The sequence below is a fragment of the Theropithecus gelada genome, chromosome 1 (genome assembly GCF_003255815.1).
Source record: "Theropithecus gelada isolate Dixy chromosome 1, Tgel_1.0, whole genome shotgun sequence".
Taxonomy (NCBI): Eukaryota; Metazoa; Chordata; class Mammalia; order Primates; family Cercopithecidae; genus Theropithecus; species Theropithecus gelada.
The window spans coordinates 204,497,762-204,512,931 of NC_037668.1; the positions used below are offsets into that span (position 1 = coordinate 204,497,762).

The window sequence follows — 15,170 nt, forward strand, 5'->3', positions numbered from 1 at the left end:
GAAGAATCATAGGCTTTTTTATTTACATTGCTGGATGCTTTCATTAATTATGATGCAGTCCTTTCCCCTAGAGTTCTGAGGAATAATTACAGAGAAGGAGATCAAGAATTAGGTCCCCTGATGATAATTGCTTGGGATGATTGAGAATGTATGTAATCATCTTTTTATAATGAAATCACAGTTCTCAGAATGAAGTAGTAAGGTGCCCTTTCACTTACAATACTGTGTTTTATGCTAAATTTTCCAAGGTTGCGTCATCATGTAGTTTGTCTCTCAGCAGGAAATTATGGATTTGTTCATCTAAGATGTTAATGGGATGCACTGGAAATAGTTGTTATATGATAATCAACATCAAGCCAGGGCAAGAAGCCTTTTTGATTTGTGAGCAGGATTTAAAATAGCAAAGCATCGTTTTATAAAATGATACTGCTATGGAGAAATAAGGTTTACATTTCCCCATCTCTCTTTGTCATCCAGGTTTGGAGTTAGATTACTTTGGTTATCTAATGCTATCACCTCACAAACATACTCCTCTGCTTCCTGCCTCCAAACTCTTTCCTGGTCCTTTTCCTCAGACCCTGGGACCCATGCACCGTTACCTCACTCTTCCATCCCACCACTGCACCTCCTGCAGCCCCCATGGGCTATTTCAGCCCGTGCTCTTGGCTCTGCCAGGCTGGGCCCCTTGGTGATGGCACAGCTTGGCTTCAGCTGCATCTCCCTTCGTTTCAGTTTCTCTCAAAGCTGGTAATTGGGGCTTAAACTCCATTGAAACTCAGCCAATTCCCTGAAAGTCTTTTTTACCGTCACCAGATTTCAGCCTTAAGCCTTCAAAGGAGTTGATTAGCCTTTTTGAAAAAACCTCTTTTATTTAAAATTCATGAAATTTAAAAAAATACGTTTGAGTTATGAAGTGTAGAACTTGTTTTTAGTACATTTGTTTTTCCATCTAAAAAGTAAATTCCATTAAGACTTTGTAGAACTTTTCTATTGATTTTTATCAGGTGTTGGGTTGTTTGCTCTGAAGGATGACAAAAAGTTCCGCAAACATGGTTAGGGTCAGAGTTGCATTGTCATCAGATTCATTTCAAGGTCATTTGAAGTAAACCTAAAGACAGTGGGGTGGTGATGGTTGGACATTTCCTAAGAAGAAATATTAATATTGCACTCTCAGTAGAAGTTTTCTGCTCCTGGATCTGACTACCCATATCCCAATCATCTTGGGGAAAAAAGCCACCTCCCCAGCCCAGCCATCACCACAATTCTTGTGAACACATTTTGTATCCTCTCACTGTCCCTGAGACCCCGCTGTGTCTACATTTCATTTGCTCCTATGGGCATATTGGAAAGTAGATGAGGACTTAGTTTCTCATGGGAAGAAATTAAATGCAGATGTGATCAAAACAGTCTCAAATTATAATGAGTCAGTGACTGCCTGGAAACTGCAGGTGTTAGCCCTTTAAATGCCAAAGGCTAAATTTCAGTTTGCTATTCTTTTTAAAATTGAAATATTTCTAGTACATTCACATGTATATACTGTATTACATAGTATATGCTGAACACAGTCTTATGATGTGGAATCTACGTAGTAATATTAAGGTGCGGGTAGCCCTTTCTTTCCTGTCCCTGCACTCCTCTCAGACGTGTGTATCCACAAGAGACGGGTGCACTTATGATGTTCCTGATACTTCAGAGAAAAAAAACAGTAGGCATCACTATTGTTATCGCCATTGTAATTTTTATTTAAGTATTATTGTAGCCCTGTGATGTTCGTGGAGGAGTATGTCTAGAGACCTTCCCCGGGCCTATATTTAAGAATTTAGAAATGTTTGTATTTGGGGTTGCCCTTCTTACATGGATCCTGTTGAGAGTAGAATGACATTCGATGTGCACATGAAAACCACAGCATAGCTTTTCAGATTTCAACAGAGGTTCCCTCTCTCTTTTGGCCATTTTCCAAGAAGAAATATGTTCTGTTGCTTCATTCCTGGCAGTTACCGCACAGCAGAGCTGTGTGAAGGGCTGGTCCCCTGGCTGGGGAGCACACCTAGGCCAAGTGACTCGGGCAGTTGTAATCATACATCACTGTCCCTGCTCAAAGATAGGCAGAACCTCTCTGTGAAGTGCAGGGATCAAGGCTCTACTACATTTTTTTGGTCCTTTTTCATTTGTATGCTTTTCAGAATTATCGTAAATATACATAAAACTCTGTGGCCCATGTCTTTGCATAGTACTAAATTATACCTATTTTTTCTTATTGGTTTATAGCATCAAGCTTCCACATCAATACTGCATACTAGTCCATTGAATATACCGCAGATTCTGTAACCATATTCTTTCTTTTGGCCATTTAGGTTGCGTCAGTTTTTCCCTGATATAAACAGTGCTGTGTCAGCTATCAGGCCTTTTCTGTATCAGGGCTAACTTCCTGTATTTTGTTTAGATTTTGAAGAAAGGCAGGACTGGGGGTCTGAGGTTGAGCTCTAGGAGCTGGTTTGCTCTCCCAGGTGCAGAGCAGTCCCATCTCCCTTGTTCCCGTGTTCAGTGTCACTGCCTCCTCTTACTGCTGTTCCTGGGCTAGTTTCCAGCGCTCTGTTATTATTATTATTATTATTATTATTTTTTTTGAGACAGAGTCTCGCTTTGTCGCCCAGGCTGGAGTGTAGTGGCGCGATCTAGGCTCACTGCAAGCTCCGCCTCCTAGGTTCACGCCATTCTCCTGCCTCAGCCTCCCGAGTAGCTGGGACTGCAGGCGCCCGCCACCACGGCCGGCTAATTCTTTCTTGTATTTTTTTTTTAGTAGAGACAGGGTTTCACCGTATTGGCTAGGATGGTCTTGATCTCCTGACCTCGTGATCCTCCCGTCTCGGCCTCCCAAAGTGCTGGGATTACAGGCATGAGCCACCGCGCCCGGCCTCCAGTGCTCTCTTATCCCACTTTTCCATCTGTCACTTGTTCCTTCTGTACCTCTCAACTGCAGCAGGAAAAGACTAGCCTTTTGTGAGCTTCACTGGGCAATTAGAGAGTTCCTTTCTTTCCATGGGGCAGACAGGACGGCTACTGGAAACCAGCCAGCTATAATGGTCCAGGATAGCCTTGGTGTCTTCAGTGCTCAGCTGTGTTGGGTAGGGCTGCAGCTTTTTGTGTCAAGCTGTTCTTTTTACTCTTTAGACAGTTGCCTTTAGCTCAGTCTCTGAACCGCTTTTTAAAAGCACATTATGTACTATAAAAAATAATTTCATATCAGTCGGATAAATTGATACTGAGCATGCATCAGAATTCATTACTAGTAAGGCAATTAGCAGGTGACAAAAGAGCATGCTAGTAAAGACAGGTATGAAATTGGAAGAGTTATACAGTTAGAAAACAATGCCTGCCGAAGCAGCTAGCTTAAAAAAACTATATAACACGTTAGCCTTTCACAAAGTCATAAAAACATGTCCATATCCATTATTAGAACAGAGGTCTGTGACAGGATGAGCTGAGGTGCCAGGTGAGCCAGCTGTCATCAGGAAAAAAAGAACGCACATCTAGGAAGCACTGGTACAGACACTGAGCATTAGTACCCAAAGGGCAAGTACCATGGATGTGGGAGAGGGTCAGCAGATTAGAAGAGCACCAAGCAGCGAGTTCTAGCTTTAACTGGCTGCTTCCCGTGATTTTTCTCAAGCTGCCAACACAGGTACAGAATGCAGCTTTCTTACCCTGGGGACGTTTACCTACCTGTGATGGTGTTAAGATAGATGGGTTGGAGGAACCAAAGTTTTATGGCCTTGAAGTGAATAGAGGATCATAAGCAGGTGCTACTCACCTGACAACTTCTTGATGGAGACTTAACTGGCAGTTTGTTTAATTTGAGAAACATGGGGAAGGTTATGATTCAGACCAGCTGCAAATAACAGAGAACCCTTATATAACAGTGGCTTAGTCACGATTTCTTGTTCAGTTAAAAAAAAAAAAAAAAGGCTGGGAGAATAGGCATTTCGAGGCTGGACTTACCAGCGAGTGACAGAGAAAGTTCCTGTTACTTAGGAAAAACAGAGGATGGATAGGGAAAGGCATCTGTCAGTCATAAACACTAATTTGTGTTCTTGTTTTTATCTCAGATTTAGAGAAATAGCAGGATCCTTAGAAGCAACACTTACAGATGTCCTGGAAGATGCCCCAGGTAACTCCCCCAAAGTGATAAGTGGCATGGTATCCTAAATGAGTTCATTCAGTTCACCACGTCAGCTAGATCATAATACTCTGAGCATACTTTCACTGGTTTGTTTTTGTTTTTGTTTTTTGTTTTTTGTTTGTTTTATCATGCCTTAAGTTGGACCTTAAAATCACTTAGTTTGACTGGTTTTTTTTGTTTTTTGTTTTTTTTTTTTGAGATGGAGTCTCTCTCTGTTTTGCAGGCTGGAGTGCAATGGCATGATCTTGGCTCACTGCAGCCCCCGCCTCCCAGGTTCAAGCGATTCTCCTGGCTTAGCCCCCCAAGTAGCTGGGATTACAGGCGTACACCACCACGCCTGGCTAACTTTTGTATTTTCAGTAGTGACAGGGTTTCACCATGTTGGCCAGGCTGGTCTTGAACTCTGACCTCAAGTGATTCATCCACCATGGCCTCCCAAAGTGCTGGGATTACAGGCATGAGCCACCATGCCCAGCCCTTCTTTTTTTAATAAGGTAAAAATAAACCAAATAGTTTTGGTACATAGAGTTCTTGCTTTATAAAGATGAAAAAGGAATAAGAATATAGGAAACAGACCTCATTTTCATTCCTGAATATAACTTGTCCAGGGGATATGGCCCCTTGGTGTGCTTATGTCATCAGCTGGTTTTTTTAGCAAATGGGCTGTGATCTGCCTTCCTCCCAGGCTGAGGACTGGTCTGCATGGTAGAGGGTCAGGGTGCTCCTGCCTCTCACTGACAATGACTCACAGCTGAAGCATGCATCCTGGGCCTCCTGGGCCCTGGCTGCCTATGCTGGGCTGCTGGGCAGGTAACAGCTGTAGATATGTGGATTTACCAGTACATGTTTGCATACTCTGACAGTCTCATTAATTTTTGTATCATATATTTATTCCTAGTGACCACTGAAATACTGTGTGCTTATATCTAGGTTCCTCGACTTAAATTTCCACTCTCTTTTATGCAGCTAAGTCTCCTATCATTTTGAATCAGTTTTAGCTTCAGAATTTGTTTTCATCTGTCTTTGCCAAAAATGGTCATATGTAGTTAACTTCTTCTAAAAGAATAAGAAGTATGTTGAGATAGAGGAAGACTCTTGTGAAACAGGACAAATTTGAAACTGAAGTTTAAACCTCTGCAAGTGATTGCCACTCCAGCCCATGTTTGTTGATTTGGTATAAAGTACCTATTAAACATTATTTCTGAATGCTATATATGTTTGATGTTTATCCAGACACCTGGGAGATAGTGTCATGTAAAACTGTGTGTGGCATGAAGGATGTGGTAGGGAACATGGATTGGGGCCACTCCTCATCCCTGTGCCTCCAACAGCTTTGCTGACCACATGGTTTTCTTCAGAAGGCCACTTTCTTTACCTTTGAATCATACATCAAAAGTCTCACATTAGATTATAGCCTAAAATTGTCTGAAATTCCTTAAATGTGTGTTGTTGTTGTTTTTTCTCTAGCTGAAAGTCCATACTGCCTTCTGGCTTCTCATAGAACTTGGAACAGCCTCAGGAGGTGTTGGTCAGATGAGATGTTCTTGCCATTGCTGGTGCATCGCCTGTGGAGATTCACTCTGCAGATTTTGGCACGATACTCTGTGTTTGTCAGTGAGGTAATAAGGGCTGGCCGTGGAGCTCATCCATAGTCAATACTGATAAGAATTAAAGATGTTAGGCTAACTCCTTAAGATTTTTGTAAATGCCGTGAGAGGTGAATTCAGAGGACCACAGTAGTCTGACTTCCCAGGATGATCTGCAGCTCTGTTTCTGTGTTTCACTTTTACTCCTGCAAGCATTGCATTTAGGGGTGTCTATTATCACCAACTTGTTGTGTTGAAAAGCACCACTGTGGCAAGTCCATGTTTTCCCTTCTCAAAACCAGATTCTTTGAACTGCCTCCAAATTAAAAAAAAAAAAAGATGTTCATTTTAATTTCAAGGTGATTATGAAAATGATTAGAAATAAAAATATGTGCATTTTAATACTTAATATTTGGAAGGTTACAAAACAATATTGTCATCAACATAAAAAGGTATTAAAATTATCTTTTCTTTTTTGAATATCCTTTTCCCTTTTCAAATAATCAAATATATTAAATATCCACATGCCCTTGGTGACTTATTAATACTCTACAAAAAGCCAGAAATTCTTGATCCACAAGAGCGTTGGTACAGTCCAGTGCTCAGCACCAGCCCCGTGGGTTCTTGCTAGGACCTCGGATAGCGGTGCTGCCCTTTCTCTGGGGGAAGCGTGAGTAACAGACTCTCAGGTAAACCAGTCATGGCAGTGTGAGGAGTATGCAAAGGAGATGTGTTCTAAAAAATAAAAAAGACAACATGGAGAAAACAGCACACTTTGAATAAAATCTTTGTTATTTGGAGTAGGAAAGGATCCCAGTCCTCCTCTTGCAGTGTATTTTAATGGAAAGAGTGTCAACTTTGGAGCCAGTGTCAAACTTTGGCTCTTCAACTTTTTAATTCTGTGTACCTAGAGGAATTAAGCTGAGTCTTCATCTGGAGAATGGGAAAACAGCTTCTATATGTGGCTGTTGTGAGGATTTATTTGGACTAAAGCTTCTGTCAGGTAATGGGAGTCTAGTGAAATCTAGTTTGTCTTTCCCTTTTGCCTTCCCTCTGCTCAGAAGGGTCTTAGTGGACCACCCTGGGCCATCAGCTGTTTCTGAAGACCGCTGTATGATTCACCTGACAGAATTGGGTTAGGACGATTATTCAGTTAGGCTAAGCATGCGTTCTTGCTAGCCAGGAATTCTCTGTTTATCTGTAATAGATCACTTTGCCCTGAATGTTCATTATCCCATTCTATCCCATTCGTTTCTTGATGCTAGCATACTTCTTTTTAATTTTTTTCCCTTATAAACAATGTTACGCAAAGAACACTTTGTTTTTTGTATTTGAAGGTTTGGATTTTGATATTTTACCCTTATTAATTATAATTACAAATATGGTATATTTGCCTAACATAATTGATTTTTTTTAAAACCTATGATGTCCCCAAAATTAATTTTATTGTGGTTTGGGTACTTTATTTTTCACATGGTATTTTTATCACCAGAAAGTAGACAAGTTCCAGAAGGTAAATGTACATGGGGGCGTAGTTGGTCCTTGTTTCTCTTAGTGCTTCACTCCTTCCTGTAGATACAATATAGTGTACTTTTATTAGTAAGTTTTTACTAAATGCTATGTAGACAGCTAGCATTTAATGGTGAGTTATTGACACACACATATTTATAAATGCTCATGTATCTTGCTAGTGTAAAAGTAGTTAATCAGTGAAATCCTTTTTCAGCTTTCACTCAGGCCCATTTCTAATGAAAGTCCCAAGGAGATCAAGAAACCTTTGGTAACTGGTAGCAAAGAACCTTCCATCACCCAAGGAAACACTGAAGACCAAGGAAGTGGTCCTTCAGAAACAAAGCCTGTGGTTTCCATTTCCCGTACTCAGCTCGTGTATGTGGTTGCAGACCTGGACAAGCTTCAGGAGCAGGTAAGCCTGTGTCCCAGAAGAATTCCAGGTGCTTGGTTTAATGTTTTCACAGAAGGTAGCATGTGTAAAAGGCAAACACCATTGGGCCTTATGGGGCTTAAATTGTGGGGCCCACGGGTACCCCAAGAGAGAACCTCTCACCTCCCTTTCTAGGTGTCTCTCCAGCTTCCGCTGACAGATCATGTCCATATAGGGTTTCTAAGGGTGTGCACTTCTTCTGCGTGGAGTGCATTCTGTATTGTATTCACCTCCACCCTGCTTCCTTTTCAGTAGTGATGAGACAAGCTGGAGCAGCCATGCTTCCCCCCCTTTTTTTTTTTCCATTAGCTCACCTTATTCTGCTCAGGCATGATCTTTAGTGGGCTGGATTTCAGTTACTTTACATTAATTTACCCCAGTATTTTCTGTTGATGTTTAATCTTCAGCTATACCTTGAAAGTGCTAAAATATTAAAACTTCTTCCTCTGTTTTCTCTGCATAGATCCATATGTTTTTGCTTGTAACGTTAACTCTGTGGGGTGAATGTAGTGGTTAAGTCCTCTGATACACAGTTCTGCTTTCCTCAACGTTAGATATTTTGTGGTGCTTGAATAAATACCGTTTTGAATTTTAAAATTTGTATGTTTTCAGTAAGAATATGGTCTTTACTGTGTCTATTTTCGTATTATGGAGAGCCATAGAGTAGAAAATGTTTTTGCTTATTTTCTGTGCCTGTTAGTAGCCATTAAACCATGTGATTTCTCATGTTGTTGAAATCTTTTTATAGTAAAAGCATTAAAACTGTTTCTTTCCTTTGATGAAAATTACCGAAATTCCTGATTTTAGATTCACCATTCATTAGCAAATTCTAGCGTTTGTAGATGCAAATAGAATCGCCTCTTCCTTTGACTTATAAAAAGTAACTGAATATATAAAGTGCATATTTATTTCAGCTTCCAGAACTCTTGGAAATAATCAAGCCAAAACTTGAAATGATTGGCTTTAAGAATTTTTCTTCTATCACAGGTAAAAATGAATCTTGACTAAGCAAATCTTTGAATAAGAAATGATTTAAAATAAAATTTCAGAGACTGTAGGGTATATTTAATTTAACATTTTCTTCTGTAGTTGTAAATCCTTGGTTGTTTCTCTATTCTGTTCTGTATTATAACTTCCCTAAATAAGATGTTTTGTTTAATTCATTTGATCTGATTTATTATAGTACACACTGTAAATGCTGTGACAGTATTTCAAATGAAGTTCACATCTGGGCCTGAGCATGATGATTAAATCCAGTCTTTAATCTCAACAGCAGCCCTGGAGGACTCCCAGAGCTCTTTGTCAGCCTGTGTGCCCTCCTTGAGTAGCAAGATCATCCAGGATTTAAGTGACTCTTGCTTCAGTTTCCTAAAAAGCGCACTGGAGGTTCCCAGGCTTTACCGAAGAACCAATAAGGTCAGCGCCATTCATGGGAGAGAATTCTGAGGTGGGGAAGTGTGTATTAGGAAAGCCAAAGAGGAAGGAAGGAAGCGGCGGATTCCCAGGGTAGCCTGAGACAGGCTGAGCTCATCCCATTCTGAGAATGGTATTGATGAAGAGAGGGAGGTTCGGCAGGGGTGAGCAGGGGCTCTGGGCCACAAACTGAAATAGTTAGACCTTTCCCATCCTATCCTAAAAGTATTTAAGGATGTACTCAGTTTCCTTTTGGTCTTGCGGAAAAGTATGTTTTTCAGAAAAAGCATTTTAATAACATTTTAAAGTCCTATACATTTTTGTCTCCATATCTGGTATTCCACACTTTATATCTTGTTCCCTCTTTGTTGTTACTGGAAATATAGTTGGCCCCTGTGTCCCCAGGTTCTGCATCCACAGAGCCAACTGTGGATCGAAAATATTCAGGGAAAAGAAAAACTACAACAATAAAAAATAATACAGGCCAGATGTAGTGGCTCACACCAAAATCCCAGCACTTTGGGAAGCCGAGGCAGGAGGATTGCTTAAACCTAGGAGTGTGAGACCAGCCTGGGCAAAGTAGTGACATCCAGTCTCCACACATAAAAAAAGTTTTTATTAAAAAAAAAATACAAATGTTAGTACTCTAAAGATGATTTAAACTATACTGAAGGGTGTGCATAGGTTTTATGCAAATATGATGCCATTTTATATTTGCTCCTTATTGTCTGATTTGAAGCTGCTTCTCGGAAGTGGGAGAGAGAGAGACCTATTTTATGTTGCCAAATATGTTGTTTTTCTTCAGTAATCTACCAACTCTCCCTTTCTAGTCAATAGGTTGCTACAGTAATATATTTCCTGAGAGTCTGTGTTAGGGTCAGACCCTGTGCTAGACACTTTATATAGTCTTACTATCCTCCTAAGTGGGAGGTAGTATTGTCATTTGCAGATGAAGAAACCAGAGCTAAGAAAAGTTACATTCCTGAGCCTGGATCCTTGCTTCTCAAACGGTGGTCTGATGATCAGCAGCATTCACATCCCCTGGCGGGTGGGAGCTCGCTAGAAAAGCACAGTCCCAGAACTCAACCCTTCCACCAACAGAATTAGAACCTGAGTTTTCTGCCCCCAACAGAATTAGAACCTGAGTTTTACGAGCTTGCCAGGTGATTGATGTGGACATGAAGCTACGGGAAGCAGTGCCCTAGTTTCGATGCCCTGAGCCGTGGGTGGCTGTGCCAGCCAGCACCTGAACCCAGCCTGGCTCCAGACGTCACCTTCTTGTGCTGGCTCTTCTTATTCCCTCGTGTTCTCCAGGCAGCTTTCTGTGGACCCCAGTGTTACCTTTGGGAGGGATGGAAGTTGTTCATGTCTCAAAACTAGAACATTAATAGTATCCTTTTGGACTTGAGGTCTGGGTAACTTACTCTGTTTCTTTTCTGTTTCTTTCCTGTGCATCTTTATCTCCTACCAACATCATTCCAGGAGGTCCCAACCACAGCTTCCTCCTATGTGGACAGTGCTCTGAAGCCCTTATTCCAGCTTCAGAATGGACACAAGGATAAGCTCAAACAAGCAATAATTCAGCAATGGCTAGAAGGCGCTCTCAGTGAAAGCACTCATAAGTAAGTAAATTAAAAGTAGACCTTGTGGGCCTTGCTTAGAAGAGTCTGCGGCAGAAACCCCCGAGGCCATCAAGCACTGCGTATGAATAAAGCAGTGAGACTGCCTAGCGCTTCTTCACTGGATTAGTCAGAGTGTGGTCCCGCAGTTTGCTACCTCCCTCCCCACACCCCCGTGGACGGCCCGTGGGCCGGCTTCCTCTGCCTGGGCCGCAGCCTCACTGGCCATGTGCACAGTGCCCCTGCATCTCCTGGCCCTGCCTACGTTCCCTGCAGGTGCCATTCTCTGAGGTCCAGCCACATTCTTCTTGGAGGCCCTTTCTTTGCTCAGCCCTGTCAGTCCAGAGTGGCTCTAATCATAACAGATAATCAAAGAACTTAGGTTGGTAATCAAGGAAGAGAAAACATACATTTAAAAGTAATTACAGCTGACAAGGACTCGATTCCTGAAACCTCTAAAACACATGAATGTCTTTTTCTAATGAAATATTATTTTCCTAAATCAACAAGTATGCTATTCAGTTTTTTTACTGATTTTGTTTAATTATTAAATATTAATTTTGCAGTAGTATTTTATTAAGATTTAAGTGGCCATTTATGGGTTAATTTAGAACATAAAAATAATGTCTAATACAGTTTTTGTGGGCAAATGTATTTCAAATGCCAAGTAACCAGCTTGTAGACAAAGCTTTGAAATATAACTTATTTATAATTTCAAAATTATATTGAGAGTATTTTAAAGACAATGAACTTTATTGAAAATTCTGAAATACTTTTACACTCTAAAAGATGAACTGTTCCTAGAACTGATTGGAAATGAACTTGTTACTTGATCTGGGGCATGAGCTACAGATGTCCACCCTCGATTAAATTTTAAACAAAATCCATGCAAATACATACTTCTTAAATTCTGAGGGAATGCTGTGTTAGACACTTAAGACTATATATACACATATGTATCTGCATATATGTGTGTGTATATATATTAAAAAATGATTTTAAGAAACTTAATTACTTACCATGGCTGAATTTTCGTTGGAAACGAATTCGTATCTTAAAAATCTCTTTTTTTGGTCCACAAAGCCAGTCACTGTATTTGGTGTTACACACAAATGCCTCTTTTCACCAATAAACGTGTCTTCTGCTCAAGGTACTACGAAACCGTGTCAGATGTATTGAACTCTGTGAAGAAAATGGAAGAGAGCCTGAAAAGGCTGAAACAAGCCAGAAAAACCACTCCCACCAACCCCGTCGGTCCCAGTGGTGGCATGAGTGATGACGACAAAATCAGGCTGCAGTTGGCCCTGGATGTTGAGTACTTAGGAGAGCAGGTAACCCATCAGCCGCCGGCAGCTCCAGTGAGCCTGAAACCAAATTCTGAGAGCCGGGCAGTTACTTGGTGGCTCACGTGATCCCAGAGATGCTGTTGCAGTGGCTAGGGAATTGCTTCCCAAGTGTTAACGACTAGGAGTCAGGGCTCCCAAATTATTTTGCCTCTAGGCAGTATGAGAAGGAAAAGGTAGAAGAAAATGGAGAATTCCCGTTTTGAAGTCCAGTGGCGTGCTCTCTGGTGCTGTTGCCATCTGCTGGTTTCCCCAGTGCCCATGCTCACAGAGCTCACTACAGTGGGACTTTTTGGTCGAGTGCCTGATACTTAATTGGTGCTAACCCCAGGCTTTTGAAATCCTTGCTGGTTTAGCTTAAAATAACTGAAAGCATTTACCCCTCTATGGTGCGTAGGAAATCCTCTGAGCACAACTCCTCTGCTTCCCTGGTTGGCTTTTGTAGGTTTCCTATAAAACACAAATTTTAGAATCATGGCATGTGGCCGAATGGTAATGTGGATATTATCACTTAAGATATGGATAACATGTAATGAATGAGGTGAAAATGAAATTTCATCATAAAATGAAATGTTGTGATACTGTGAGGATAGTTCATAAAACCTCTAGATGTTCAGAAACTGGCCTTCTAAACTGTTGAAGTGTCATCCCACACAGTAGTAGGTCCTCAAAGGAGGCCTTTCCAGAGGGAAAAAAATTGAAATTATAAAGTTTCCGTAAGAGGACACTTGGTCTTGATTTGGAGAACTGAGACAATGTTAATAGAAAAAGCAAAAAATAAAAGCAGTCAAAACAAGACCCTTGATTTTCTAGCTTACTAAGGAATTTCTTTTACACGTCATGATCATCACTGAAAATTCAACTGTTTTCTGCTTTGAGATGAATTTAGAGATATATCCTGGTAAAAGTCAACTGCCATGTTGCTTTATTTGGAAAAAAAACCTAAAGACTTTTTACAAGCAAGAAAGTATATTATAGAAACGTGAAGAGCCAATGAGCAAAAGAAAGGGAAGGAAGGAAGGAGAGTGGGATAGGGAACTAAAAGGAAAGAGAAGGGAAAGAAAAGGTGCCTCCGCAGTCCTGGTCCCCAGAACAAACCACAGAATGCTGACAGACACTTGGTGTGTATCTTTCCGGATCTTTCTCTGCGTGTGTGTATGTGTATGGATGTATACGTGTATGTGTGTTGTTATTGTCGTTTTTAAACAAAAGTGGGAACATAGTGTGCCATGTCTCAGTGACCAAAATAATCCACGGTAGTTGCTGTGCCAAGCAAAGTGTTTTCAACTCATCTGATTCTAAAAGGTTTTTGGCAATATGTTAAGAAACTAAGAGCACAGGCCAGTACTTTTTTGAAAATTCTCTACTTAAAAAATAGTTCACTTTTTTATTTCCCTAGTGTGGATTTTCTTTTCTAGTGTTTTTTAGGCCCACAAAAGGGGCTCTTATTCTGTCTGATTTATTGGACTAAGATAAATTAACCTACTGGCTTCTTAGAATGGTAAGTGTTTGACCCCAAAAACCTCACATTTTACAAGAAGTAAACCCTTTGCTCTAGAGGAAAAAATATCCTACAAGTCTTCAGGGAACTGTCTTCTGGTTTAGTAGAGGATGAAGATTTTCTTTCTCCCCCCCCCCTCCACATTCAGCTTGAATTGCAGTAACATAATTCATTCTCATGGCCTTTGCAGATACAAAAGCTGGGACTGCAAGCAAGTGACATAAAAAGCTTCCCAGCTCTCGCAGAGCTTGTTGCTGCTGCCAAGGACCAGGCAACAGCAGAGCAGCCTTAAGCATCTTGGAAGATCTCGAGGTTAGATTCTTAAGCAAGAGAAGAGTTGGACTTCCAGGCTGAAGGGGAGAAAGTGACTCTGTTCTCTTAGCTACCGTCCATAGCGAAGAAGTGCTTCCAGCATCACTCCAGCGACACGCCCATGCGTCTTCTCTCAGCGTATTTGGGTCTTCCTTTGCCCAAAAAGAACACAAAAGCCTTTTTCCATTGTATGGAAGATAGTTTTTAAGACATTTGAAACTTTCTACTATAGTTTACAGAACAAATTATTTTATTTTTACTGTAAATCTTAGTGTGGAAGAGCTGATTTCTAAAATATGATTAAAGTAAATATATACCTATGAATGTCAGGAGTTGTCTCCCTGAGCCTGCAGTTGGAAGTGACGACTGTAGTGGAGTGATGTCCTGTATAGAAACGCCCTTCTCTGAAATAAAGAGAACTCCTGGGCTTTCTAAAGAGGCTGCCGGAGACCGTCCTCCACTCCCACTGTGTGTGGGAGCAGTGCTTCTGATCCTGCTGTCACCGCAGCCTCTGGCAGGGGCCGGCACCAGTAGGAAAGACCTCCTTCCTAAATAAAAGACGTGTCTCCCGGGAGTGTGTGCTCCTTTTCTTTGGGAATTCCGCACCAGGAAAGCACTCCTCGTCACTCGTGCCTGTAATGACATGTGTTCCCTTCCAGGCAGATGCCCGTCTTAGCACCAGTGGGAAGGGTCCTGGCCAGCACCAGCCCTTTCTTTCAATGTGTGGGAGTTCCTTTCCTTGGAGGGGTAACATACCTTCCTTCGGAGTCAGCAGGCCCCGCCCTTCCTGGCAAGCTGATGTGGATAGAAGGAAGGAAGACTGCCCTGAGAAGAGCTGGAAGCACCAGGGAGAGGCACTCCAAGACTGGTTTGTTGGTTCCAACTCACATAGGCAGCATGGAGCACTGTGTAGCCCCTGCCGAGCTGTGGCTTCAGCCCTCCCAGCCTGATGAGGAGCTGGAAGCAGCTATGTTAAGTCCTTAGTCTTGCATTCCCGTGCATCTCAGTCCCTTCTTTGTTCAAAGGTTCGCCGTAGGGAGAGGAAGTAAATGGTAGGGAATGAGAGCAGGTCCTGTAGTTAGCAGGCTTGAGTTTTTTAGCACAGACCGGGATGAGGAGGGCTAGAGAAGTCAGAGGAAATCCCAGTGATGAAAGCACCAAGAGCCAGGTGTGTGTGGAGCCCCAGGGGCTTCCACGCAGCCCCCAGCCCACCACAAAGAGTGGCTTCCCCTTTCTGTTTGCAGGTAACAGACCTTGGACAGTGGCCCCCTGTG

At 41.7% G+C, this 15,170-nt stretch overlaps 1 protein-coding gene across 3 annotated transcripts in view; it reads left to right on the forward strand.

Annotated features, from left to right (window-relative positions):
• COG2 (component of oligomeric golgi complex 2) overlaps nucleotides 1-14,466 on the forward strand; it is a 51,613-nt gene extending 37,147 nt beyond the window's left edge. For 2 of the 3 annotated variants that reach the window (XM_025400527.1, XM_025400545.1), the window contains exons 11-18: nucleotides 4,107-4,168; nucleotides 5,648-5,799; nucleotides 7,493-7,690; nucleotides 8,623-8,695; nucleotides 8,982-9,124; nucleotides 10,604-10,743; nucleotides 11,891-12,071; nucleotides 13,775-14,466. In XM_025400527.1, coding sequence (XP_025256312.1) covers nucleotides 4,107-4,168; nucleotides 5,648-5,799; nucleotides 7,493-7,690; nucleotides 8,623-8,695; nucleotides 8,982-9,124; nucleotides 10,604-10,743; nucleotides 11,891-12,071; nucleotides 13,775-13,876 — 1,051 coding nt within the window. In that variant the 3' untranslated portion in view covers nucleotides 13,877-14,466. The remainder of the gene's footprint in view (nucleotides 1-4,106; nucleotides 4,169-5,647; nucleotides 5,800-7,492; nucleotides 7,691-8,622; nucleotides 8,696-8,981; nucleotides 9,125-10,603; nucleotides 10,744-11,890; nucleotides 12,072-13,774) is intronic. The other variant, XM_025400534.1, reaches the window with a different exon arrangement.
• Nucleotides 14,467-15,170: the final 704 nt, after the last annotated feature.